At 60.7% G+C, this 23,589-nt stretch overlaps 3 protein-coding genes across 13 annotated transcripts in view; 2 read left to right on the top strand and 1 right to left on the bottom strand.

Moving 5' to 3' along the window:
- The window catches only part of EFR3B (EFR3 homolog B), a 32,018-nt gene extending 27,840 nt beyond the window's left edge, over positions 1 to 4,178 (bottom strand). Inside the window, exons 1-2 of one of the 8 annotated variants that reach the window (XM_027455459.3) lie at positions 2,169 to 4,178; positions 1,889 to 1,992 (exon numbers count right to left, since the gene is read on the bottom strand). In XM_027455459.3, the coding sequence (XP_027311260.1) occupies positions 1,889 to 1,895 (7 nt within the window). In that variant the 5' untranslated portion in view covers positions 1,896 to 1,992; positions 2,169 to 4,178. Of the gene's footprint in view, position 1; positions 665 to 1,053; positions 1,831 to 1,888; positions 1,993 to 2,168 lie in introns of those variants that run through there. The other 7 variants (XM_027455458.3, XM_072036598.1, XM_072036597.1 and 4 more) reach the window with 7 other exon arrangements.
- Positions 4,179 to 4,373: 195 nt separating this feature from the next.
- Positions 4,374 to 9,936, top strand: DNAJC27 (DnaJ heat shock protein family (Hsp40) member C27). 2 transcript variants are annotated; one of them, XM_072036600.1, is made up of 7 exons: positions 4,374 to 4,796; positions 6,056 to 6,138; positions 6,600 to 6,669; positions 7,356 to 7,520; positions 7,982 to 8,104; positions 8,318 to 8,478; positions 9,203 to 9,936. In XM_072036600.1, exons 1-7 carry the CDS (start codon positions 4,584 to 4,586, stop codon positions 9,333 to 9,335), a joined length of 948 nt encoding a protein of 315 aa, XP_071892701.1. In that variant the 5' UTR covers positions 4,374 to 4,583; the 3' UTR covers positions 9,336 to 9,936. The 2 variants fall into 2 exon arrangements, with proteins under 2 accessions (XP_071892701.1, XP_027311263.3); XM_027455462.3 differs by having other exon boundaries at positions 4,376 to 4,805.
- A 518-nt stretch (positions 9,937 to 10,454) lies between these two features.
- On the top strand, positions 10,455 to 23,232 carry ADCY3 (adenylate cyclase 3). Of its 3 annotated transcripts, none has more exons than XM_038177356.2 (20): positions 10,455 to 11,146; positions 15,749 to 15,898; positions 17,511 to 17,641; positions 17,994 to 18,105; positions 18,376 to 18,503; positions 18,793 to 18,951; positions 19,044 to 19,206; positions 19,280 to 19,438; positions 19,586 to 19,728; positions 19,804 to 19,965; positions 20,072 to 20,159; positions 20,369 to 20,485; positions 20,763 to 21,034; positions 21,117 to 21,201; positions 21,542 to 21,700; positions 22,004 to 22,150; positions 22,252 to 22,365; positions 22,447 to 22,573; positions 22,661 to 22,785; positions 23,025 to 23,232. In XM_038177356.2, the coding sequence occupies exons 2-20, from the start codon at positions 15,797 to 15,799 to the stop codon at positions 23,205 to 23,207; spliced, it is 2,676 nt and encodes an 891-aa protein (XP_038033284.2). In that variant the 5' UTR covers positions 10,455 to 11,146; positions 15,749 to 15,796; the 3' UTR covers positions 23,208 to 23,232. The 3 variants fall into 3 exon arrangements, with proteins under 3 accessions (XP_038033284.2, XP_027311255.3, XP_027311256.3); XM_027455454.3 differs by lacking the exon at positions 10,455 to 11,146 and adding an exon at positions 11,199 to 12,953; XM_027455455.3 differs by lacking the exon at positions 10,455 to 11,146 and adding an exon at positions 11,201 to 12,953 and having other exon boundaries at positions 21,120 to 21,201.
- Positions 23,233 to 23,589: the final 357 nt, after the last annotated feature.

The following is a 23,589-nucleotide window of genomic DNA, read 5'->3' as shown; positions in this document are numbered from 1 at the left end:
CCCCCCGGCACCGCAGCTCCTCGCTGAGAAGGGGCTCAGCCGGCAGCGACCCCATAAACAGGGGGCTCCGGGGTTGGGGTTCCCATCTCTGCAGCGCCGACAGCCCCGGGAAGGATGCTCGGGGAGGGAGGATTTAAGAGCCCTTCCCAAAAATCTCCCGGCAGCTTAGCGCAGCCCCCGGCACGGGGGGGGCGGCCAGCTGCTCGGCCAGCTGCTCCCCGTTACGCCCAGCACCACCCCGTTGGCTTTGGGGTCACGGGGGTGTATATAGGGCCGAGCTCTGCGTCGGGACCTGCAAGTCCCCAGTATCGCAGTGGGGGGTGATTTATAGGGACAAATCTCTCCTGGTATGGGGTGGGGGGTGTGGGACACCTCCCCGGGTAACCAGGTGGAGCTGGAGAGCCCCACACAAAGGACTGGGAGATTTCCCCTATAATCTGGGGTCAGCGGTCCCATAAAGGAGCTTCCCCTCCCTGTCCCGGGGAGGAGGCGACCCCAAGAACCTGGGCTGCTAATGTGGTTAATGGGGAGGGGGGAGGTTAAAAGATCCCCCCCCCTCAATGCCCCACTGATAAAGGGGGCGTACGGCCCTTTATGGGACCACCCTGTGTGTCCCAACCCCAAAGAGGGGTCGCCCCCCAGTAACCAAGGGGATGCATGGCCCTATAACAGACCGAAGTCCCCCCCCAGGCCCTAAAAAGCGGTCACCCCCCAATAACTGGGGGCGTGCCCAGGATGGAGGTGCCCCCACCCCAAAAAGGAGGCACCCCCCAGCCACTCTGGGATCACGCAGCCCTATATAGGACCGAGGCTCCCCCAAACCCCCCCGGGGGGGCACCCCGCAAAAAAAAGCGAGGTGCACGGCCCTATACAAGACCGGGATCCCTCCACCCCAAAGAGGGGACACCCCCAGTAAGGGTGGGGGGGATCCAGGCCCGGTACAGAACGAGCCCCCCCCAAAAACCACCGGAGCGGGGGCGCACGGGGGAGGGGGTGCCCTAAACCCAACGCGGGGGTCTCGCACGACCCCCGCCCGGTTCCGCAGGCACTCACCGTACATCGCTGCTGCTGGCCCGGCTCGGCTCGGCTCGATTTGCCGGCCGGGGGCGGCACCGGGAGGAGAGGGGGGGGGCGGCACCGCAGCGGCTCCTCCCGCAGGCACGGCTGCAGCGCCCGCCCCTGGCACGGCTCGGCTCGGTTCAGCACGGCCAAAACCTCGCTAAAAGGCTGGTGCCCCCCCCGTTGGGGTTGGGAGGGACCCCCAGAGACCGTAGGGTCCGTCCCCTCTGCCTGCTTGCAGGGGAATTAGGTGTTAATTAAAATATTTTGGGGAGTTGAAGGCGCGCTGGGGGCTCCCCGGGTGGTGGAGACACGTTCCCAGGGGATTTGGGGGGGGGACACGCGGTGGCTGGCACATCGAGGGGCTCCCCAACAGCTCTGCTTAACCCGGGGTAAATCAAAAAGCTAAAATGTGGGGTAAAACGTGGTGAGGAGGGCAAATCCTCCTGCCCCACACACCCTCGCCCCTTAGTTTGCAAGGATTTGGGACCAGCGGCTCGCTGCAAAGGGTCACGGGGGTCACAGGGACAGTGGCCCTTTGGGGCATGGTGGTAGCCACAGCCCCAACCCCAGTCGCCACCAGGAGCCCCGAGGTCCCCTCAGCTTCACCCCAAACACACAGGGCTGCTGCGAACCCCTAAATCTGTCACCACTGGAGAAACCCCACAGAGCCTCAACGAGACACACCAGACGCGAGCACCCTGCCCTGATTTAGGGTGCGGGTCCAGGCTGCCTCTAGGACCTTCCTCCTCCTGATTTATGGCACCAGAGGAGGATGGAGAAGGCTCAAACCCTCCCCACCACCAGCACCGCCCCCGTCGGGCCCTACCTGTCATCGCCACGCTGGGTCGTGCCACCACGGGGACCCCGACGCACTCCAGCCTCGCCCTGAGGGGACCCTCACGGTCACCAGCCGACCTCCAGCCTCTCCCCCTGCCAGCAGGGGGGAAGAAACACCAAATTATTTGGGGATAGGGTCAGGAAGAGTGGCCCCCGTCCCCACTTTGGGCTCAGAACCGCGGTGCCGAGCTCAGCACGGCACGTGGGGCACCGAGAGCTGCTCAGCTCCGGGCCTTGGGGACTTGTGGTGACAACGAGGAGCCTCTCACCCCGGCCACCTCCTTTGTCAGGCACGTCCGTGTGTCCCCGGCCCCGTCTGCTCCCTCCTTCCTTCCTCCCGCAGCTGTTTCCATGGACACGGAGCTGCTGCAGCAGCAGCAGCCGCAGCGGGGTCGCCGCCACCGAGCCCTGCATCCCATCGCCAGCCACGTGCCAGGGGCAGAACCGAGCCCCAGACCCACGGGAGGGCTCCCCGGAGCTGTTCCCGCAGCCCCCTCGGGGTTTTCGTGGTGGATCTCGCACACCCGGATCTGTTCTGGTGCCCACAGCGGCCCCGTCGGGCTGTTCCCATGCCCTGATGCTTCTCGTGGTGCTTCTTGCACGAGGATCCCCTTCCCGGGCACGAGGATCCCCGAGGAAGTCGCTGTGTGCCCAGCTGTGAAGCCAAGCGCAGGATTAATGAATTACTGCGTTTGTTGTCATTAAGACCCGGGTAATTGCGCTGCTGCTCCGTATTTATTACTGCTCCGTTACTGAGAGATAAATCATTTATCCCTAGAGCTGTTTGTATGGTGTCTGGTACCGTATCCCAGTCCTGTAAGGCTGCCTGGACTCACGGAAGACATTGGTGTGGTGTTAAACGACCTCCCTCCACCTCCTGCCCCTATACAGAGGGGCTCCAACTCTCCCAGCCCCAAGAAAACCCCACAGAGGATTTATATCTGGTCACAAAACGAGGAGAAGAAGCAACCTTTCTTCCTCCTCTGTGCCTGACAAAGGACACGCTTGAGCCAGGCTGGAAGGAAATCCCAATTTCCCCCTTTCTCACACCACTCCGCTCCCAGAGAGGTTTCCAAGAACCATGAGCATCCCCATGAGCAGAAATAACTCTACGTGGATGCGTAGGACCCACGGAGAAAGGGTTAAAGGGATGGGCTCACAGCACCACAGAGCATTGTGCCTGCTTCCACCCAACGGCCGGACAGCAGGAAGACGAAGCACGAACACAAGATAAAGAACAAAACCTCGAGATAAGGTGACGTGAAGATGGAGAGCAGAGCCAGAGCCATAAAACACCCTGAGACGTGTAACAGCGGGGCGCTTTTGGCAAAGATTTATGAGAACAGATAACGAGGCAGCAGGTTCCCAAACTGCCCGTAACAGATCTGTCAGTGCAGCTCCTCGCTGCCACTCAGGGGGAAGCCAAAAGGGGCAGCGAGGACCCAACACCCAACACCCCTCATCCATGGCACGCACCAGGGATCCCCACCGCAGCCCCGGTGCCTGTGAGGAAGCGGTGGCGGTGTGTGCAGCCAGTGTGTTCCCAAATTTTGTACAATAAAATCCCTTTCCAGGTGCCCTGCCACCCCCTGCTCCATGCAGGGACTCTCAAAACCTGACACGTGCTCCCAGGAGGAGTTTGGGACAGGAAAACCCTCTCAGGTCCATCTCTGCTGTAACAACGAAGTCCCAAAGAGCTGAGAGGTGCTCAAACCACGTGGCCCCTGCCTTGGGAGCTCCTGAACATGAGGTGATTGAAGAAAGGGGGCTCAAAACCCCCAGCAGCTCCTTACGAGCCACCTCCAAGGGGGACGCAGCCCTGCTGGTGTCCATAAATCCCCATCTCACTGGTGCCACCCAGACTGGGGAAGGCGCAGTCGCAGAGCCGTCGTGTCCCCCTCCTGTTACCTTGTCTTGGAGGCATGATGCAGGGCTGCTCCTTCTCATCAGAGCCTAGAACGAGCAATTAAAGCTGTTAATTACAACACAGCGCCCTGGGACTAGCTGCCCAACAGCCCCTAACCAACACCAGACCCTACGTAATAATGTCACCACCAAACCCTGTCCCCAAGCACCACGTCCAACCTCTCCTTGAACACCCCCAGGGACGGTGACTCCCCCACCTCACTGGGCAACCCGTCCCAAGGCCTGACTGCTCTTTCTGAGCAGAAATGTCTCCTCATTTCCCACCTGAACCTCCCCTGGCACAACTCGAGGCCATTCCCTCTGCTCCTATCGCTATTTATCTGTGAGAAGAGGCTGATCCCCAGCTCCCCACCCCTTCCTTTTCATATGAGGCTCAAGATTTCATCCAACCTGGCCTCAAAAACACCTCAGGGACGAGAAATCCCTCGAAATCCGTGGAAATCCCCGGGCAGCGCCTCAGCACCCCCTGACGGAAGGACCCCTCACCCCCTAACCCAAACCACCCCCTCGGCTTTAAAACCATTCCCCCTCCTCCTACCAACACCCGACTGACCAAAAACCCTCCCCAAATCCTTTATAAGCCCCAAGGAGCACTAAAAAGCTCCAAAAACGGCTCCAGGCGAGCCCCAAAGCCCTGAGGGGGACCCTGAGGGGAGCCCTGAGGGGGCTCTGAGGGGGCCCCTCCCCCCTCCCCGTCAGAAAGGCGGGAACCGCAACTCCCGCCAAATCTCGCGAGATCTCCGCCTGCCGCCGTTGCTATGGAGACGCGGGGGGGGGAGGGGGGAAGAACCCGGAAGTGTCGCGCGAGCGGCGGCGCAAGGGCGCTGAGGAGGCCCCGGCCCCGCTCCCGGCCTAAAGTCGCCGTTGTCGCCGCTGTTGTCGCCGCCGCCGCCATGGAGGCGACCGCGCCGAAGCGGAAGGAGCCGCGCAAGCCGCTGCGGATTAAAGTCATCTCCATGGGCAACGCGGAGGTGGGCAAGGTGAGGCGGCGCGATTGGCTGGCGGGAGGTGAAGGACAGGCGCGCTGGCCAATCGGGGAGCGGGCTGCCCCGCTGAGGAGGTCGCGGATTGGTCGCCGCGCTGGCAAGGCGGGGAGCCAATCAGAGCGGCTCGCTGCGTACGGAAGGGTGGTGAGAGGCTTCGTGATTGACAGCGGAGGGGGCGGGGCCACGCGTGGATGCGCGGCTCTTATTGGCTGCGGTTGGGGGGCGGGCGGGTTTGTACGGCAGCGGGCGGGTGTCATGGCGGCGCCCATGGCCGAGGCCCGATGGCCGTCACCCGGCCCCGTCTGAGGGAGCCCCGCGGCCCTGAGGGCCCGGCCCTGGTGGGGGGCTCCCAGCCGGGTTTTTCTCTCAAGCGCTGCCCTCCCCTTGTGTTAAATAAATAAAATAAAAGTCTTTTAAACATCTAACACCTCAAAGTCCTCTCGGGGCAGGCGAGTGCCTGTCAGAGAGCGAAAAACCTCGATTTTTCCCCCAAAACAGCGTGAGCACAAATCCCTGAGGTATTTCTCTCTCTGAGGCCCACAGCAGCGAAATTCCTCTCACAAACAGGGGCTCACCCCCCGGTCAGGGCAGAACCAGGGCAGGTGGGGATCCTTTGGGTCCCTAAACGTGTTTTTTTGGCAGCCCGAGGAGGCAGCGTGAGGTGTTCCCCAAAATTTTGGGGGCTCTGGCTTCCCCACGTCAACAAACGGGTTTGAAATAGGGGAATAAATCCCTTCAAGAGTTTTGTGACACTCATACCTGCAAATCCAGGCTTCACATTCTGCCTGCACAGCCATTAAAGCATCAGCTGTGGCCTTGCCTGGCTCTGCAGAACCTTTTGCCGGGTAAGAGGTGCCTGGACAGTGTGGTTTTCCCTTAAATCTCCTTAAATTTCCCTTAAATCTCCCCTTCTGACCTGCCCACAGCTCCCTCAGTCTCGCTCAGCAGCCACCCCTTTACTGAGATGTGCCCTGAGGCTAAGCACAAGGATCTGAGCTTTTTCTTCTAAATTCTTAAGGGATAACAAACACCCAAGGGTGGAATCCCAAATTTCCCTTTCTTTTGCAGAAAGAAAGCTGCTCCTGGTAATTATCGATACTTCGGTTGTGAGTTAAGTACTTGGTTTAGGGACTTAGGGCAGAAAATGTCTCTGCGGCCACCCAGCAGGCTGAAGGCTGGCGGCTAATTCAGCATGAACGTGACCGTGTCCTCCCGGTGACATTTTCCCTCTTCCTTCCTCCCAGAGCTGCATTATAAAGCGCTACTGTGAGAAAAGATTCGTTCCCAAATACCTGGCGACCATCGGTATCGACTACGGCGTCACCAAGTGAGTGTCTTTGTGGTGAGGAGCTGGGGTGAGCCACGTTTTGTGGGGGTTTCTGGGGGGTCAGCGAGGTGTCTGCTGCAGGGGACAAAGGGAAAATGTGTGTCCTGTGTCCTGCTGCTCCTGGATGTCCTCGTGGCACTGATGCTGTGGTGTACAGGGCAAAGACCTGCAGCCAGGCTCTGCTGCGTTAGTTTCCCACATCAGATAATCTGCATTTCACCTTCTGAGAGCACAGAGCCCCATTACCATGTTACATCCAGAGCTGGGCCTGTCCTCCTTGTCCGAGCAGCTCTTGGGACGATTTTCTGACCATTAAACCATGCAGTCAGAATTTCGTATTGATTTCCCTGGCCCTCGTCACCCAGCTCTTTCTCTGCAGAGGAAAAGCATTCATCTGGAGGCACAGCCTGTGCGAGGGTTGAGGCAGAGCATTCTCAAGCGTTTCCTTCCTGTTCTTTCAGAGTGCAGATCAGAGACCGAGAGATCAAAGTGAACATCTTTGACATGGCGGGGCACCCGTTCTTCTACGAGGTAAGGCAGCCCCAGCCCTGGGCAGCACATCACAGAGCTGCCCTCAGCCTGCCCATCCCCGAGTTTTTTTGGCACCTGCCAGCTTTCCTCAGCATCCTTGAGGGGCTTGGTCCAGTGTCTGACACTGGATCCTCGCTCTGCCCTGCTGCCTCATCCACAGGGACACAGAAACACACACAAATGGGTTTCTCAGTCATTTCCCAGACCTTACAATCTCCCCGTTTATTGGTCTGATGCTTTGCCACTGTGCCTCATTCTTTTGTGCATGCAGATTCATAGAATCACATCACAGAATGACTTCGGTTGGCAAGGACCTTAAAACTCATCGAGTTTCAACACCTCTGCCCTGAGCACAACCCCTGCCCCCAGCCCCATCCAACCCAGCCTTGGGCACCCCCAGGGCTGGGGCACCCCCAGCTCCTCGGGGCAGCTTGTTCCAGTGTTTCACCACCCTCATAGTAAAGAATTTCCTCCTAACACCCAATCTAAATCTCCTGCCTTTTAGTTTCAAACCTTTCCCCCTTGTCCTATCACTAGCTGCCCATATAAAAAGTAAAAGAAAATAAAAATAAGTCAAAAATCGGTCTTTTATGGGCTGTCTGCTCCCCTGTGAGTAGCCCAGCGAGGTATTACTCGCCTAGCTTTTGCTGGTACAAACAAAAAAAAGCTGTTTTTTGGCCCTGCAGGTGAGGAACGAGTTTTACAAGGACACGCAGGGAGTCATCCTGGTCTACGACGTCGGCCAGAAGGAGTCATTCGACGCGCTGGACTCGTGGCTGGCCGAGATGAAGCAGGAGCTGGGCCCTCATGGCAACATGGACAACGTCGTCTTCGTTGTGTGTGCAAACAAGGTAGGGCCCGGCAGGGAGACAGGTCTGTGGTGCAATTAACAGGTGCAATTAACAGGTCTGTGGTGCAAGGCTCCTCGTGTTCCTGGCGTGAGGCAAGCTGTTGAGGTCCCTCCAAAAGGGAAACGCTGTCAGGTTGTAGAGAAGACATTTTAAGAGCTGGATCTGTGTTTGAGGAGCACTAGAGACCTTCTATCATCAGGGCTTTGAGAATGTGGTGGCCACACATCGGTCAGAAAGGGATCAAGCAGCAGCTACGTTATCTCTGTGCTATGTGGACTCTCACACTTTTTTTTGTTTTTACTTTCTCTGCTTTCTTTCTCTGCTGCCTCCATCCCCTCGGGATAAAAAATCAGCTTCTCCAACCAGATCATCAATAGGTGATCGTCCTCAGAGCTGTGTTCCTCCAGCTGTCGCTGCAGACCGTGGTCAGGTTCTGACCTTTGCCTTTTCTCTCCTTCCAGATCGACTGCACCAAGCACCGCAGCGTGGATGAAAGCGAGGGGCGGCTGTGGGCAGAGAGCCGGGGCTTCCTTTACTTCGAGACATCAGCACAAACGGGAGAGGGAATCAACGAGATGTTCCAGGTAACGTGGGATGAAAGCCATGAGGGCATAGACCCTGTATGGACCCAGGGGGGTCTAAAATCCTCCGAAATTCCCGAATCCCACAACACCTCTTAGCCCCCTGCCCTAGAGGTAACTTCGCAGTGAAGTGCCGCCCCAAGAAAGCCGTGACTTTCCCCTTTTTTCCCCCCAATTTTAGCGTTCCCTCCTGCTAACTCCTTCCTGTGCCCGCAGACTTTCTACTCTGCCATCATCGACCTGTGCGACAACGGCGGGAAGCGGCCCCCCTCCAGCGTGGGGGTCAGCTTCACCAAAGAGCAGGCGGATGCCATTCGGAGGATCCGCAACAGCAAGGACAGCTGGGACATGCTGGGAGTCAAGCCCGGAGCCACCAGGTGAGGGGATTTCGTGCCTAACAGCCCGTAATCTTCCAGTAATCTACCAGGAATCTTTCTGGTAGCTTCCGTGATCTTCAGCTTCACCTTTCTCCAACTCTGGAGAAGCTTTTAGGCTGCCACGAGGCTGCTGCCCACGTTGTCAAAGAGAGATTGCAGCTTTTCCAGAAATTACGCTTGCATACACTTTATAAAGGACCAGGCGAGCAGATTGTTGGCTAACATCACTCAGGACTCCCCCATCCTCCGAGCCTCACCTCTCCGAAAAGCAGGGGCTGAGCCAGAACCTTTTTCCAGCCCCCTCACACCCACGAGGAGAGCTCAGCAGCCCGGGAGGACTCCCCTCCCTCACCGGGTGCCCCCTTGTGCACAACCCTTGGCTCGAAGGGCTGCGGGGACGTGCAGAGCCTTCGCCCCGGCGTGTAGGTGGTTTGATGAGTCAGGGTTCCTTGTGCCCCCACGCTGCCTCCCAGCTTTCTGGTGCCCGTGCTGCCACCCAGGCACGTGGCACGTGGATTTTTTCCACGGTGGAAAGGGTGGGTGCCTGCCCCGGGAGAGGGATTCTCCTCTCCCTCTGCTTGCGCCCTGCTGAGAAGTGCCCTAAAACTGTGGTGCCAGCAAGGGAGAGCTTCAAAAGTGTCTCCTACTCTGCTTTTTCAGCCAAAGCAAGGCTGCTCCGGGCTGTCTGTGGCTTTGTAGCCCTCACTGTTGTGCTATCTCCTAGGGATGAGGTGAACAAAGCCTACAGGAAGCTGGCCGTGCTGCTCCACCCCGACAAGTGCGTGGCTCCCGGCAGCGAAGACGCCTTCAAAGCCGTGGTGAACGCCCGGACTGCGCTCCTCAAAAACATCAAGTAGGGATCGGAGGCCCTCAGAGCTGGAAATCTTCCCCTCCTCCTCCTCCTCCTCCCAGCTAGCTCCCGAGCGCCCCACAAGCTGTGGGGCTGACCCCTTTCCTCCTCAGATTTACCCGCTGGCACGGCCACCGAGCAGGGGAGCGAGAGCCCAGCGTGCTCAGGATGTGTTATAAAGGGAGGAGATGGCGATGTGAGGAAGAGGAGGGGTTGCTCGAGGAAACCTCTGCTGCTGCGGGAAGGAACTGGCTCCAGGGAGCGCGTCCAGTTCCTCCCCAAATCGTTGTGGTGCCAAGGACGGTCCCTTTGGAAGGATGAAGGCTCTTCCCCCAAGCACCCTCCTCATCACAGCACCTCCCTGAGCTAAACCCGGCAGGGAGAGCCCCAAAAGCTGCAGCCCCTCACGCCCCACGCTCCCTCTCGAGTTACACCCCCCGTGGCAACACGTTAGGCATGGCCGGGTGAGACAGCACCCCAAAAAACGCAGCGCCCCTACCCCTTTTTTGGCATTCCTTGGTGGTCACCCCAAAAAATGCCTGGAGGGGCTTGGGATCCATCTGGGGGTGTCCCTAACCCACCCCCAGATTATCCTTTTCATTTTTTTTCCTTCCTGTGGTCGGTGCAATTTGTATTTATTTATTTATTTCTTCACTCGAGGCAGCTTTCCTGTGTTCCCCCCCCTTTCAAACCGTGCCGTAGATCAGCGGCAGATCCCCCCTCTCCTCGGCAGGAGGCTTTCAGGAACTTTTTAATTCCGGCGGCGTTTCGCAGCGCTCTGCTTTCTGCTTCCTTCTGGGCACGAGAACCCGGCCATCCTGCTGGGGGGGCCGCTTTCTGCTCCCCTGCTGCAGCTGTGACAGAGGGGAGGTGTTGCCACGCAGGATTAATGCTTAAAACACCTCCACGTCTCCCTACCAAACCTATTTCTCCGCGTTTTTTTTCCGTCGAGGAGCGCTGTTCGGCGACGCTCACCCACCTAGCGCTGCCGCTGACCTTCCAGGTTGTGTTCTTTTTCTAAATTAAACCCCCCCACCGCCCCCGTTTTGGTACAAAGGCAGCCCGGTGAGCTGTCCTCCCCGCCGTGGCTGCTGGCTGTTAATCTTTAATTGCCCTTTGACTCATTTCTCTCCTCCCCAGCCTGCTCCGGCCCAGGCTGGTGGCGAAGAGCTGCCCTCCGGGGTGCTGGAAGTTGTGAATCAACCCTGCAGAGCTGCACCGAGGGAATGAGCCCCACGGGGACGGGGTGGGGGTCTGCAGCCCTCCCTGGCTGCTTTTGGGGGACCTGGAGCACCCAAAGGTGGGGGGGGGCTCTGTCCTCGCCCCCCGTGCGCACATCTCCGTGCTGGCTGTGTCCTTCCTCACCCATTCCCAAATTTCCCTTTGGCACCCAAAAATCCATCCAGGAAACCTCCGTTGGGGTGCCTGCAGGTACTGCCCACCTTCTTCCCCCAAAATGAGGGGAAAACACGAGGATTTGGGGTCTGGCCCCATACCCTGTCCCCCTCAGCCCCTGCCGGGTCAGGTTTTTGCTGCTCAAACCTCGTTCCCTGCACACACCTGGGCCCAGGGGCTGAAATTTCCCCTGGGCTGAGCCCACAGCTCTAACCCCGAGCACTCCAGGAGCCTCCGGAGAGCTGCGGCTTCGCCGCTCTCGTTTTGGGGTTTTAATTACAGCCCAGAAGCAATTAGCCGGGACAGCCTCTCGTTAGAGGTCCGGAGCTGATCGAGGGCATCTCCATCTGCTTTAAATCACCTCCAGGAGGGCCCGAGGGGAGCAGGCAGCGGCTGAAAGAGGAGAGGGAACGTCCCCAAAAGGTTTTTGTGGGGTCTCAGCCTCCTTGGGGTGATTCGGGCAGGATTTGGGCAGCCTGGGTGAAGGGGGACATGCAGAGGGGGGAAGCCTTGGTTCTCTCTGCACCCTGTGGGGACGTTGTAGGGTGGCTTAGCTGCTCTGGGACGGGGAGGAGAATTTGGGGGACTACACAGGGGGTGTGTGGGGGGAACATTTCCAGCTCCCCCACACCCCAAACCCATCCCCGGGCTCTCCGAGCATCCCCAAAACCCCGCAACGCCCACGCCTGTGCCAACCCCACGGGATCCTCGTGCCTCCCCGCTTCTCCCCCCTTACTCCCCCAACCCTACCACCCCATTTCCATCCCCCCCACCCTTTTTCCAACATCCTCAGGGCCTCCCCCGAAACCTTTGGCAGCGAGAGGGTTACGGAAGGCGGGGACGCACCGGGAACGGGGATGGGGGGGGCGAGCACCGGGACCGCCAAAGCCGGCGGTGGGCTCCCTCCCCCGGCCGGGGGAAAGCCCCCCTGCCCCTCCCCATCCCTCCACCTAGCTCGGGGCCCAAGGGGATGCAGGAGGAGGAGGAGGAGGAGGAAGAGGAGGAGGAGGAGGAGGAGGAGGGCACCGGAGGATGCTCCCGGTGGCGGCGGGGCCGCACCTGCGCTCCCCGCGCTGCCGCAGCCGGGAGGGAGGGAAGGAGAGGGGCGGAGGGGACCTGGGGGGGGCTCCCAGGCTGAAAGGGGTCGCCCCCCAAAAAAAAAAAACCGGCTGCCCTGGAAGGAGGGGCAGGGAAGGCATCGCGACATTTTTCCGCTGGCAGTGCGCAGGGGCTGGGGGGGCCGGCTCGGCACCGCTCCCGGCAGCCGCTATTTATAAATCCTCCCCCCCCCCCCTTCTCCGCTCAGCACCACCAGCAGCAGCAGCTCCAGCGCAACCTCTCGCCTTCCTCCGGCCCTTTTTCTCCGCCGGGGGGAGAGAAAAAAGAAGCCCCCCCGCCTCCCCTCCTCCCCAAAAAGGGGATGCCCCGCTGAGCGCGCTCGCTCGGGGGGGGCCGGTGCGCGTGGGGGGAAATTGGGGCGCAAAAAAAAAGAAAGAAAGAAAGAAAGAAAAAGAGAAACGGAGCCGGGCGATGCGCAGCGATGATGAGGATGATGATGCCCCGGCACAGGGCTTTCTCCGAGCCCGAATGCTCGGCCGAATATTCGGCCGACTACTCGGTCAGCCTCCCCTCCGACCCCGAGCACGGAGTGGGGCGCACCCACGAAGTGACGGTGAGGAGCTCGGGGCCCTGCCTCTGCCTTCCCCGCTCGGCTCGCCTCACCTTCGCCCCCGAATCCTTGGAGAACCTCTACCAGACTTATTTCCGAAGGCAGCGCCACGAAACCCTGCTGGTGCTGGTGGTCTTCGCCGCCCTCTTCGACGCCTACGTCCTGGCCACCTGCGCCCTGGTTTACGCCGAGGACAAATTGGCCCCGCTTTTGGTGGCGGCGCTCGGTTTGCTCGCCCAAGCTCTCCTCTTCGCCCTCTGCAAATCCCGGCTGCTGCCCGAGCGGGCGGCTCGCCGTTTCCTCCCCTCGGTCCTCTGGGTCCTTATTTTGGCCCAAATTTTCTGCTACTTGGGGCTGGGCTTCTCCCGCTCGCCCGAGGCCAGCGACACGGTGGGCTGGCAGGCGTTTTTCGTCTTCTCCTTCTTCCTCACGCTGCCGCTGCGCCTGGCGCCCATCGTGCTCATCGCCGCCGTCTCCTGCGGCGTCCACACGCTGGTGCTCGGCGTCACCGTCGCCCAGCAGCGCCAGGACGCCCTGGATGAGGGCGCCTTGCTCCGACAGGTACGGGGAGGGGACACCCGGGGACATCGTTGGGGTGGGGTGGCACAGGGAAGGTGGCCTCGCTGGGTGAATCGTTGCAGTTTCGTGTTTTTTCCGTGCCCATCTTTTGATCCTAAAGTTTGGGCAGGGCGCCGAGAGCGCATCGGGGTGGTTGGTGGAAGGACGGTGTGCCCTCGGCGCGGGGAGGGGATGTGGGCATAGATACAGCCCCCTAAAAACACAGGTTTGTCCCCAAAAGCCGCTCCGGGGTGCGTGGATGCGTGGGCTGAAATTTGGCTGCTGGGGAAACCGAGGCACGGGGGGCTTGGGGTGGCCCTGTCCGCCCCGCCTGGCGGCCCTATTTGTGCTGCTTTCCCTTCGGATTGCAAAACTGGCTAAAAATGGCCATTTTTTTGGCCGAAATGTGGCACGAGGCCACCGTGGGCCTTCCTCCAGGCTCCCAAACAGCCGCCGGAGCGTTCCCAGGAGATTTGGGCAGCCCCACGCGGGCACCAGCCCCAAAAACGCCCCCACTGTGGGGCCAGGTCTCCATGTGGGGTCACTCAGTGTGGGGCAGAGCCCAGGGACACTTGTGGCTGATTCCCTGCAAAAACAAAGCTGGAAAAAGGGCAAAATCCCGATCCCAAAAGCAGCCCTAAGGATGGGCCACCATTTCGGGCAGGGCGGCGCAGGATGGGAACGCGGGGGCAGAACGGGCCCTGGCTCCTTGGGCTCGATATTTCCTGGGAAAATTTCGGGCAGCTTCAGTATTTCCTGGGGGAATTCCCACCTGGAGCAGCTCGGGACTGTTCTCACCGCCCCAAATCAGTGGGGTTTGTAGCCAGAGGGGTGATGCCCCTTCCCCTGCTTCCCCAGCGCCGAGAACTCGGTGCGCCGGTGGCTTTTTAGGGGGGAAAATCCTGCTGGAAACTCCCAGCTCTGTGGGTTCACCGCGAGCACGCCGTGGGAGGACCCTATGGAAAGCCGGGACGCTCTGGGGCAGGTCCTGGGAGACCTCCTGCCGACAGAGGAAGGAGGGGTGTGGGGTTTTTTGCCTGCTTTTGGGGAGATTTGGAGCCGGGTGCTGCGTCCCCGATCACCCCAGGAGCTTGGAAACGGAGCCTGCTCTCCAAAACCCCCCAAAAATTCGGACTTTCCCCTACCCCTCGGGCATTTGGTTTGGCACCAGAGCCCGCACCCCTTCCGCGGGACACCTCCTGGTGTCCCACGGTGCAAGGAGAAGCACTTTGGGGACAATTCCTGCAGCACACGGGACGGTGCCGTGACACCCAACCGGGGGGACACCACTCCAGGAGCCAAAATCCTCGCGCGGCAGCGGCGTTCCCAATTCCCTCTCCCTACGTGGGACCCTAAACCCGAAGCAAACCCTTTGCAACCCCAAGGATGCTTCCAGGAGCAAGCTGACGGACGCAACGGGGGCTCCAACTCCTTTTTTTTTTCGTCCCCAAGGCCACGACAACGCCCGGTGCCAACGCGCCGGGAGCCGAGGGGGCTGCTCGGGTGTCCCCCCCCTCCGGCGGGCATGCGCCGCGGCCGCGTTAATCATTGCTGGGGCCAGCAAAACCTTGGCAACGCCGCATGCCTCAGCCTCTGCCTGCTGCAAAAAAAAGAGGAACATTATGTCCAGAAATAAACATCATTCGCTTTATTATTATAGACGTCCGGACGGCTCCCTGAGGGCAGCTGCTATTAATAGGATGGGCCGGCGGGTGCCGCTCGGACCGGAGCGGCTCAGGGGGGTTTTGGAGAAATGCCGGCGGTTTCTGCCCCCGTCCTGGATGTCCAGGAGGAACCCCAAAGCTGGATGGCACCGGGGAGACCGGGTTTGGGGTTTTTTGATGGCAAATCAGCCCCACAAAGCAGCTGCAAAGCGTTCTCCAGGGTTGGGCACGGAGCGGGGTCTCCATCTCCTGTTTTTGGCTTCGTCGCTGCTCGTTGGGCTCAGCCGCTGGCCTGTCCTCAATTCGGGTGGCCCCACACACCCGAAAGGGACCGCAGGGCACCGTTTGGGATGGACGGAGATGCCCTCGGATGGGGTGGCATCGCTCCTCTGCGGTGCACAGCCTCACCCACGTCCTCTCCAACGGGGACATTTGGGGTGCCGGGACGTGTTTGGCATCACGCAGCACATCTTGATGGTTTTAGGGTGCTCCCCAGCCAGGTGGGGTTCCCCAGCGGCCCTACACGTGCCGAGCCCTGCGGAGCGGTGCATTGCCATGACAACCCTGCTCAAAAATAGCGCCCGGCGGCTTCTTTGGGGGTTTCTTCTCCGTGCCCACCTCCAGACGCTCCTCGCTTGCCAGCTGCTGCGCTTGGGGCTTCCCGGGAATCCCAAGCCGTGGCAATGGGGTCGAGCTGAGAACGGGGCAGAGTCCATCCCACTGAAGGCTCTGCGGGTCCCTGATGCTCCCCCCCCGGCTCCTCATGCTCCTTTCTCCCCCCTAAAAAATACCTCCCTGCCGCAAACCACTTCAGCCTCCCCACATTTCCCACCACGTGCGCCTCCGCGCAGCCTTCCCTGGGGCTGCCCCCGGCCCCTGCGGACCCGCTGCTGCTTTCCAAAACACCTCTGCAAGCTTTAACGAGGCGGAATCATCCCACGGGGGCTGCAAGCTCTCCTGGGACCCCCACACGGACACCTCCAGCAGAGCAACCCCATGGTGATGGTCCCCAACGAGTCACCCCAGCGGATAACCATGTCCCTGCTCCACCAGCTCACCCCCAGCCTTGAATTCGTGTCCTCCTCCAAAATATAATTATTTTTTTTTGTATTTTTTTGGTTTTTTTTCCTGCAGCTCCTGTCCAACGTGGCCATCTACCTGTGCGCCATCACGGTGGGCACCATGTCCTACTACATGGCCGACCGCAAGCACCGCAAAGCCTTCCTCGAAGCCCGGCAATCCCTCGAGGTCAAGCTCAACCTGGAGGAGCAGAGCCAGCAGCAGGTAGGGGGGCACATCTGGGGACAACCAGGTGGGATATGGGACGGTGGAAAGGGGGAGGGGAGGACCCAGGTGGGAATTATGTCTTTGGTTTTGCGCCTTGGGTTCGTCTGGGGACTCGCCGTGTGGCCGTGCTCCCGCAGGACCTCGTGGATTTTGGTGGAGGTGTCCCCATGATGTCCCCATCCTTGTGTTGGGGACACGCAGCAGGTCCCCAAGCACGGCCCCAGCCCCAGAGAGAGCCCCATGGCTGGTCCCCATCCTTGGGGATGTCCCCATTGCAGGTCCCCGTCCTTGGGGATGACCCCATGGCAGGTCCCCATCCTTGGTCCCATCCCTGTGGCACCTCCCTGACCCCACAAACGACCCTACAACATGTCCCCATCCCCATCAGGATCTCAGAAATTTCATTTCCCATGGGTCCGATCCCACCATGGGGCTGGGGTAGTGACACTGCCCCGGAGAGACCCCACTGAGAGGATCCGGGGCGCTGTCGGCACCAGGCAGCCCTCAAATCCTCGTTTTCCCCAGCCACCATCCAGTTACGAGCCCGGCTAATTTTAGAGCCTTATCTCGGGGCCTCTCTCCCTGTCTCCCATCTCTTATCAGCTTGAGCCGCTGCCAGCAATTCGCTCCCAATGGCAACGGAGATGCGTGGCGGGGCCGGCCCCGGGCTTTTCGCCCCCCATCCCAGCCCCTCTGAGCCCAGGGGGAGAATTTTGTGGCCCCGTTCCCAGCAGGGATGGCCCCTACAGCGAGGCCATCAGCAGCTTTGAAGCTCATTAGGCCAAAATTTTTCAGGGTGGAGAAGAGGAGCTGTTCCTCCAGCAACAGCCCTGCCGTGTGCCAAAACCCCAAGACCCCGGGGGAAAACCCTTTAATTAGCAGCGTGACTTACACCGAGCGCACAGCCCCGTGCGCAGCCCGCTCCAGGGGTTTGTCCCTTCCCCAGCTCCGGGGGCTGTGGGGACGGGCGAGGGGCGCAAAATCCCCATGGGATCGCTCCTCCTGTGGGGACCCGGAGTGATTTTAAATCAAGAAAGCCCCCTTGTTGTGGTTTGCCCACCCCCTGGGCAGCTTGTAGGGATTTTATCTGGGACATCGCTGCAGGAGCCCCATGTCGGGGCTCAGGGATCGTTTTGGGGCTGCTAAAATCTGGGAAAACCCAGTGAGTTTTAATTCTTGAGCTCAGGGTGCTGCAAACGAGGTGTTGGGCTGCATATCCAGGTGCTGCAGAAGGGCTCCTGGTAAAAAAAAGCGAATTTTCAGCACTTCTGCCCGTGCCAAAATAAGCGTACGGCACCGAGCACGGAACCTGCCCCCTCCTGGTCACCAAAACGGCCACTTGCAAACCTCCCGGTGACAATTTGGGAAACGGGACGGCACGGGTGGCAACAGCATCGCCTCTTCCCTTGGCTGTGGGGCTTTTGGTGCTGCCCGGATTTCGGGCACCAGGCTGGGAGCACCCAAATATTGGCCTGATTTGGAAACGGGCTCGCTAATGGGAACAAAACGTGGATCTGGAGGGCGAGGAGACGCTTTGCACCGTGGATTTAGAAAACAGCACAGGTTTGGCTTAAACTCGATCCCTCTTTGTTTCCCTGTGCCCCCCCAGGAGCGGCTGATGCTCTCCATCCTGCCCAAGCACGTGGCGGACGAGATGCTGAAGGACATGAAGAAGGACCCGAGCCAGAAGGAGATGCAGCAGTTCAACACCATGTACATGTACCGCCACGAGAACGTCAGGTAGGGCCGCCCCTCCCCGCCGGGCTATTTCTGCTGGGGGGGGGGAGAAAAAAATAATATAAAAAAATAAAAAATTCCCGATTTGTTGTATTTGGCGGTCCCGCAGAGCCCTAGAAGGAGATCAGGGTGGTTTGCTGTGCCTAAAAAAAAGGGAGATGGGGGCTGGCCGGTGGCCAAGCAGTGCCTCGGGGCCACGTTTTGCTCCAGCCGTGCTTTGCCAAGCATCGCTTTCAGCCGTGTCCCAAAAATAGCCTTTTTGGGACATAAAATAGCCTTTTTGGGACATAGCTGGAATGACCGTCTCTATAAAAAAGAGATGTCTCTATCTGTCACCTCGCTCCCCCCCCCGCAGCATCCTCTTCGCCGACATCGTGGGCTTCACGCAGCTCTCCTCGTCCTGCAGCGCCCAGGAGCTGGTGAAGCTCCTCAACGAGCTCTTCGCCCGCTTCGACAAGCTGGCAGCCGTGAGTGCCCCCACCCAGGGGACCGGGGACACGCTGGACGGGCCCTGCCTGGTGGCACACGTGGCCAAAAATAGAGCTGGGAAGGGGTGGGGGCCCGCCGAGCCTCCGGGGAGCCAGGGAGGGAATGGAAAAATCGGATGATTTGCGTCCCTCGTGGGCACGGGAGACCTCAGCACGGGTCAAGGATGGAGCAAACCCTGCCCAGGAGAGGGATGGGGGCGGTGAGGTGGCCTGAGGGGGCTCATTTTGTGTTCCCCCCCCCCTCCCCAGAAATACCACCAGCTGCGCATCAAGATCCTGGGCGACTGCTACTACTGCATCTGCGGGCTGCCCGACTACCGGGAGGACCACGCCGTCTGCTCCATCATGATGGGGCTGGCCATGGTGGAGGCCATTTCGTAAGGGTTCCTCGTCGTTGACATCCCCACGGTGTCCTCGTCGTCGTCCCTGGGGTGTCTGGTGGAAATTTGGGGGGTCCCTGTGGTGGGTGCTGGCGTGGGCAGGGGCTCCTGGTGCTCCGCCAGGGGGTGACCCCGTTGGGTTTCTCCAAGCCAGGACAAAACCCTGGGTCTTTGGGTCTCCCCTCCTGTGCCAAGCGCGTTAAATTAACGAGGGGCTGATCATTAATGAAGCGTGGGAGCAGAACGGGGTTTGGCTAACTCCCGTATCACCCCTCTGCCCCCCCAGCTACGTGCGGGAGAAGACCAAGACGGCGGTGGACATGCGCGTGGGGGTGCACAGCGGGACGGTGCTGGGGGGCGTTTTGGGCCAGAAACGTTGGCAATACGACGTCTGGTCCACCGACGTCACCGTGGCCAACAAGATGGAAGCAGGAGGCATCCCGGGGTGAGCATCCCGTGCCGGGGCCACCATTTGGTGGCCCCCTATCATAGTTGTGGGGTGGCCCTGGCTTTACGGCACCCTGCGCGCCCCCGCAGGCGCGTGCACATCTCGCAGAGCACCATGGACTGCTTGAAGGGCGAGTTCGAGGTGGAGCCGGGCGAGGGGGGCTCTCGCTGCGAGTACCTGAAGGAGAAGGGCATCGTCACCTACCTCATCGTGGTGCCCAAGCAGCCCCTGCGCAACGGGATCAACGGGGTGGTGAGTGGCGACGCGGGCACCGGCGCCGCGGGCGAACCTCGGCGAGCCTCGAGCCACCGCCTTCTCCCCGCAGAAGCTGTCCCTCACCTCGTCCCACGGCGGCTCCCCGCTGCTCGTCAACACCAAGGAGCGCAACGGCAGCCTCAGCGTGGCCTGCGCCACCCCCGATGAGGCCGAGGAGCCCGACGCCAGGGCCAGGGGCACCTTGGAGAGCGGGGAGGAGGATGGAGAGGTAGGGCACAGGGGGAGCATCCCCTCCAGTGATTTATTTGCGTTTTTTTTGGGGGGCTGACACCTCGACCACGGCGTCAACGGGGGGGTTGACGCCTTGACCTTGATGCTGGCACGTTTTTTGTTGATTTTTGGCTCCGTGGTGCAGGCGGTGAACCCCTCCTTCCCCAACCCGCGGCGCCGGCTGCGGCTGCGGGACCTGGCCGAGCGGGTGATCGACGCGTCGCAGAACGAGCAGGAGCTCAACAAGCTGCTCAACGAAGCCCTGCTGGAGCGAGAATCCGTCCAGGCGTGAGTCACCAAGCTGGCAACACGTCCTGGCACGGTCCTGGCGCCGTGGGGTGCTGATGGCCGTGTCGCCGGCAGGTTGAAGGGGAAGAGCACTTTTCGGCTCTCCATGCGCTTCATCGACCCCGAGATGGAGACGCGCTACTCGGTGGAGAAGGAGAAGCAAAGCGGGGCCGCCTTCAGCTGCTCCTGCGTCGTCCTCTTCTTCACCGCCTTGGTGGAGGTCTTCATCGACCCCTGGTGTGTTCGGGGGGGGACGCTGGGGGTGGGTGGTCCCAGCCCATTTTTGGCCCTACAAGGCTTCGAACCTGTCCCCTCTTGGTTTTTGTTTTTTTTTTTGGGGCAGGTTGGTGGCCAACTACGTGACCTTCGTGGTGGGGGAGATCCTGCTGCTCATCCTCACCCTCTGCTCGCTGGCAGCCATCTTCCCCCGGGTGAGAAGGTTAAAGGGGGGGGGATGATGAACCGTAACCACCCCCTGACCCCAAAATAGCGGGGACGCACCCGGGATGGGGCTGGATGAGGTTTGGGCTTCTTCCCCAGCTGGGTTTTGTGCCAGCCCATCACCCAGTTAGGACGCTGAGATGTCCCCCCCCTGCTGCGTCCCACCTGGGTGAAGCCCCCCCCGTTCTCCTCCCTGCAGGTTTTCCCCAAAAAACTCGTCGCCTTCTCCACCTGGATTGACAGGACCCGCTGGGCGCGCAACACCTGGGCCATGGCTGCCATCATCATCGTCACCACGGCCGACATCGTGGACATGGTGAGCCCACGGGAGGGGGCAGCGCAGGACCCCGCTCTGCCCTTCCCCTATTCCCCACATCCCATAATTGTGCACGGCCCCGTTAAACCAATCGTTAAACCAATTCAGGCCGAGCTGCAGTGGGGAGGTGGATTTTCGCAGCGGGGCTACCCGCTGGTTGGGATGTCCTCCTCCCTCCCCCAAAACCCCGCATCCCTTGGGTGGCTTCGCAGCCCTTTTTTTGGGGGACACCACCACCTCTCATCCCCCATCCTCACCCTGTTCCTCGTTCCCCCAGCTCAGCTGCTGGCAGGACTCCGGAGGGCTGGGCAACGGCACGGCAGCGGTGTCGCCACCACCGCCGCGGCCGGGGGGCTGCGGGGAGCAACCCAAATATTACAGCTACATCGCCCTGCTGGCCCTGGTGGCCACCATCATGCTGGTGCAGGTCAGCCACATGGTCAAGCTGACCCTCATGGTGCTGATCACCGGGGCGGCCGGCACCGTCAACATCTACGCCTGGGGGCACATCTTCGACCACTACGACCGCCGCCGGGGCCAGCAAAGCGCGTAAGGGGCAGCAAGGAGGGGGTGGGCACGGTGCGAGGGTGCCCCCTTCCACCCTACTCTTACACCTTGGGGTGTCTCCCAGCAGGTCGGCGCTGGTCCCCTCCAAATATTCGATGACAGCCATGATTTTCATCGTGATGCTCAGCTTCTACTACTTCTCTCGCCACGTGAGTTAAAGCCGCCCCCTTGCTTCGCTCCCCTCTCCGTTGTTCCCTCCCCAAATTTGTGCACGTGCCCTGATTTTTGTGCGCTTCAAGGAACCATCTCCACCTCTTGTCCAACCTCTTGCCCAAGGAAAACCACCACGGAAGACCAGGACCACATCAGCACCTCCCTCTTGCCCCTAGGATTTAGGGCAAGCAGCATTACCATGGCCCTAATTAGGGGGCCACCTCCCATTAGGGCTTCACCTCGCCCCAAAGCCACCACCCGAGCCCAGACCAGCCCCCAGGATGCTCCTGGCGCTGGAGGGATCCCACTGCACCCCTCTCCCCCCCCATCCTGCAGGTGGAGAAGTTGGCCAGGACCCTCTTCCTTTGGAAAATCGACGTCCACGACCAGAAGGAGCGGGTCTACGAGATGCGGCGCTGGAACGAGGCCCTGGTCACCAACATGCTCCCCGAGCACGTGGCCCGGCACTTCCTGGGCTCCAAAAAACGCGACGAGGTGAGGGGGCACCCAGGGTGGCACCACAGCCCCGCCGTCCCCTGAGCCCATCCTACCGAGCAGGACTCGTGTTTTGCCCCAAATTTTTACGTGTGGCCCCCCGGATCCAGAGAAATTTGCCAAAAAGGCTCCAGCTGAGCATCTTTGGCTGGATAAAGATCATTTTTTTGGCCGACTGTGAGCACCCTCATTTTTTTTCCCACCCACACCCAAGGGAAACCGAGGCAGTTTGTGCTTTGGGGGAGGGTTTGGGGTTTGCTGGAGGTGCAGGCTCCCCCCCACCGTCCTTACCCACACCCCCAGGAGCTTTACAGCCAGTCCTACGACGAGATCGGCGTCATGTTCGCCTCCCTGCCCAACTTCGCCGACTTCTACACCGAGGAGAGCATCAACAACGGGGGCATCGAGTGCCTGCGCTTCCTCAACGAGATCATCTCCGACTTCGACGCGGTGAGTCGGGCCGGAGCTGGCCACGGGGGCACCATGGGGGACTTTGGGGACACTTTTGTACCTCCCCCAAGTTGTTCTGAAGCTCTTTTTCCACCGCTCAGCTCCTGGACGAGCCCCAATTCCGCTGCATCACCAAAATCAAAACCATCGGCAGCACCTACATGGCCGCTTCTGGAGTCACCCCCGATGCCAACGCCAACGGCTACGGTGCCAAGGTGAGGGGTCCCTGCGCCTCGGGGGGGCACTGGACGAGGTTTTTTTGGGGTGGGGGGACACTGATCCTGCTCCCCTCGCAGAAGGAGACCCTGTCGGATAAGGAGCGCTGGCAGCACTTGGCCGATCTGGCCGATTTCGCCTTGGCCATGAAGGTGACGTTGATGAACATCAACTACCAGTCCTTCAACAACTTCATGCTCCGCATAGGCAAGTCCGGGGGGGTTTCCCAGAGCCCACCCCGATGTCCCCAGTGTGCCACGGAGGGGTGACAGCCACCCTGCTCTCCTCGCGCAGGCATGAACAAGGGCGCCGTGCTGGCGGGCGTCATCGGCGCCCGGAAACCCCACTACGACATCTGGGGCAACACGGTGAACGTGGCCAGCAGGATGGAGTCCACGGGCGTGATGGGGAACATCCAGGTGAGGTGGTGGAGAAATTGGGAAGACGAGGGATGGGGACGGCCCCAAAAACGCCCTGTGCAGAGTGTTGAAGGGCTGGGGGTGGAGCACGGGGGTGCTAAAATTGGGATGCTGCAGGATAACGGGGCAGGAACCTTGTTGGAGGGTAGACCTGGTGCCCGAACGTCACCCTGGGGTCCCTGCTATCGAGGTTGTGACCTGGGCAGGGTCCCCCCAGCCTCCTGCTGTGGTCCCCGCAGGTGGTGGAGGAGACCCACCTGATCCTGAAGGAGTACGGCTTCCGCTTCGTGCGCCGCGGGGCCATCTACGTCAAGGGCAAAGGGGAGCTGCTCACCTTCTTCCTCAAGGGCCGGGAGAAGCAAGGCTCCTTCGTCAACGGCTCGTCCGTCACCCTGCCCCATCAGGTGGTGGACAGCTCCTGAGGGGCTTGGAGCCCGGCAGCCAGCACAGCCACCAAAAAAAAAGCCCCGCGCCAAACGGGGGCGCTTTGGGGGGAGGCCCGGCACCCACCGCTGCAGACACCGGGGACGTTTCTCCCAAAAAGGTCCAGATCTGAAACCAAATCCGAGCAACCGAGCCCTTCCAAGCACCTTTCCTGAGCTTCTGCTGGAGGTTTCCAGCGGGGTTTTGCTCCCGGGGCCGAGCAGGAGGGAGGCAGGGGGCTGCCCCTGTGGGTTCCTCCGGCCCCACACAACTCCCAGCCCCCGGCGGGCATGGGGCTGGGGTCGCCTTTCCCCGGGGCATCCCGAGGGACATCCGAGTGGCACCGCCGCGCTCGGCACGAGGAGAATCACACTCAGGGCT

The sequence above is a fragment of the Anas platyrhynchos genome, chromosome 3 (assembly GCF_047663525.1).
Source record: "Anas platyrhynchos isolate ZD024472 breed Pekin duck chromosome 3, IASCAAS_PekinDuck_T2T, whole genome shotgun sequence".
In the NCBI taxonomy this organism is placed as follows: Eukaryota; Metazoa; Chordata; class Aves; order Anseriformes; family Anatidae; genus Anas; species Anas platyrhynchos.
The sequence above is the reverse complement of the archived record's forward strand: the minus strand, read 5'-3'. Positions and strand labels throughout refer to the sequence as shown.

Bases quoted from the DNA above. Each gene is read 5' to 3' on its own strand.
- DNAJC27 (XM_027455462.3), top strand. From the start codon at position 4,584: ATGGAGACGCGGGGGGGGGAGGGGGGAAGAACCCGGAAGTGTCGCGCG. The intron at 4,806-6,055 runs GTGAGGCGGCGC...CCTTCCTCCCAG, and splicing joins GCAACGCGGAGGTGGGCAAG to AGCTGCATTATAAAGCGCTA. The intron at 6,139-6,599 runs GTGAGTGTCTTT...CTGTTCTTTCAG, and splicing joins ATCGACTACGGCGTCACCAA to AGTGCAGATCAGAGACCGAG.
- ADCY3 (XM_027455454.3), top strand. From the start codon at position 12,264: ATGATGAGGATGATGATGCCCCGGCACAGGGCTTTCTCCGAGCCCGAA. The intron at 18,952-19,043 runs GTGAGCATCCCG...GCGCCCCCGCAG, and splicing joins GAAGCAGGAGGCATCCCGGG to GCGCGTGCACATCTCGCAGA. The intron at 19,207-19,279 runs GTGAGTGGCGAC...TTCTCCCCGCAG, and splicing joins GCAACGGGATCAACGGGGTG to AAGCTGTCCCTCACCTCGTC.